This window comes from Haliaeetus leucocephalus, unplaced genomic scaffold (assembly GCF_000737465.1).
Source record: "Haliaeetus leucocephalus isolate CR32 unplaced genomic scaffold, Haliaeetus_leucocephalus-4.0 Scaffold273, whole genome shotgun sequence".
NCBI classification, from domain to species: Eukaryota; Metazoa; Chordata; class Aves; order Accipitriformes; family Accipitridae; genus Haliaeetus; species Haliaeetus leucocephalus.
The window spans coordinates 6,297,032-6,297,279 of record NW_010972709.1 but is presented as its reverse complement, the minus strand read 5'-3'; the positions used below and the strand labels follow the sequence as shown (position 1 = coordinate 6,297,279).

Sequence of the window (248 nt, the reverse complement as noted above, 5' to 3'; positions counted from 1 at the left end):
CGCCGAGCTCCGGAGCCGCCGTGCCCACCCGCACCCTCGCACCCACTCGCGTTCACGCCCGGGGAAGTCGGGGCCGGCCCCGCGGCAGCAGCAGGGCGAGTACTTACTGATCTCCATGCTCTGGAACAAAGACCTTTTGCAGTTGCATGTGCAGGACACATTGGGCTGAATAGCTACGGCCGTGCTGTTCAGACCCATTAAGTTATACATTTAAAAAAAAAAAAAAAAAAAAAAAAAAAAAAAAAAAA

General features: G+C 52.4%; 1 protein-coding gene across 1 annotated transcript in view; it reads right to left on the bottom strand.

Annotated features, from left to right (window-relative positions):
- The window catches only part of PMEPA1 (prostate transmembrane protein, androgen induced 1), a 45,950-nt gene extending 45,702 nt beyond the window's left edge, over positions 1-248 (bottom strand). The window contains exon 1 of the mRNA XM_010569595.1: positions 108-248. Coding sequence (XP_010567897.1) covers positions 108-210 — 103 coding nt within the window. The 5' untranslated portion in view covers positions 211-248. The remainder of the gene's footprint in view (positions 1-107) is intronic.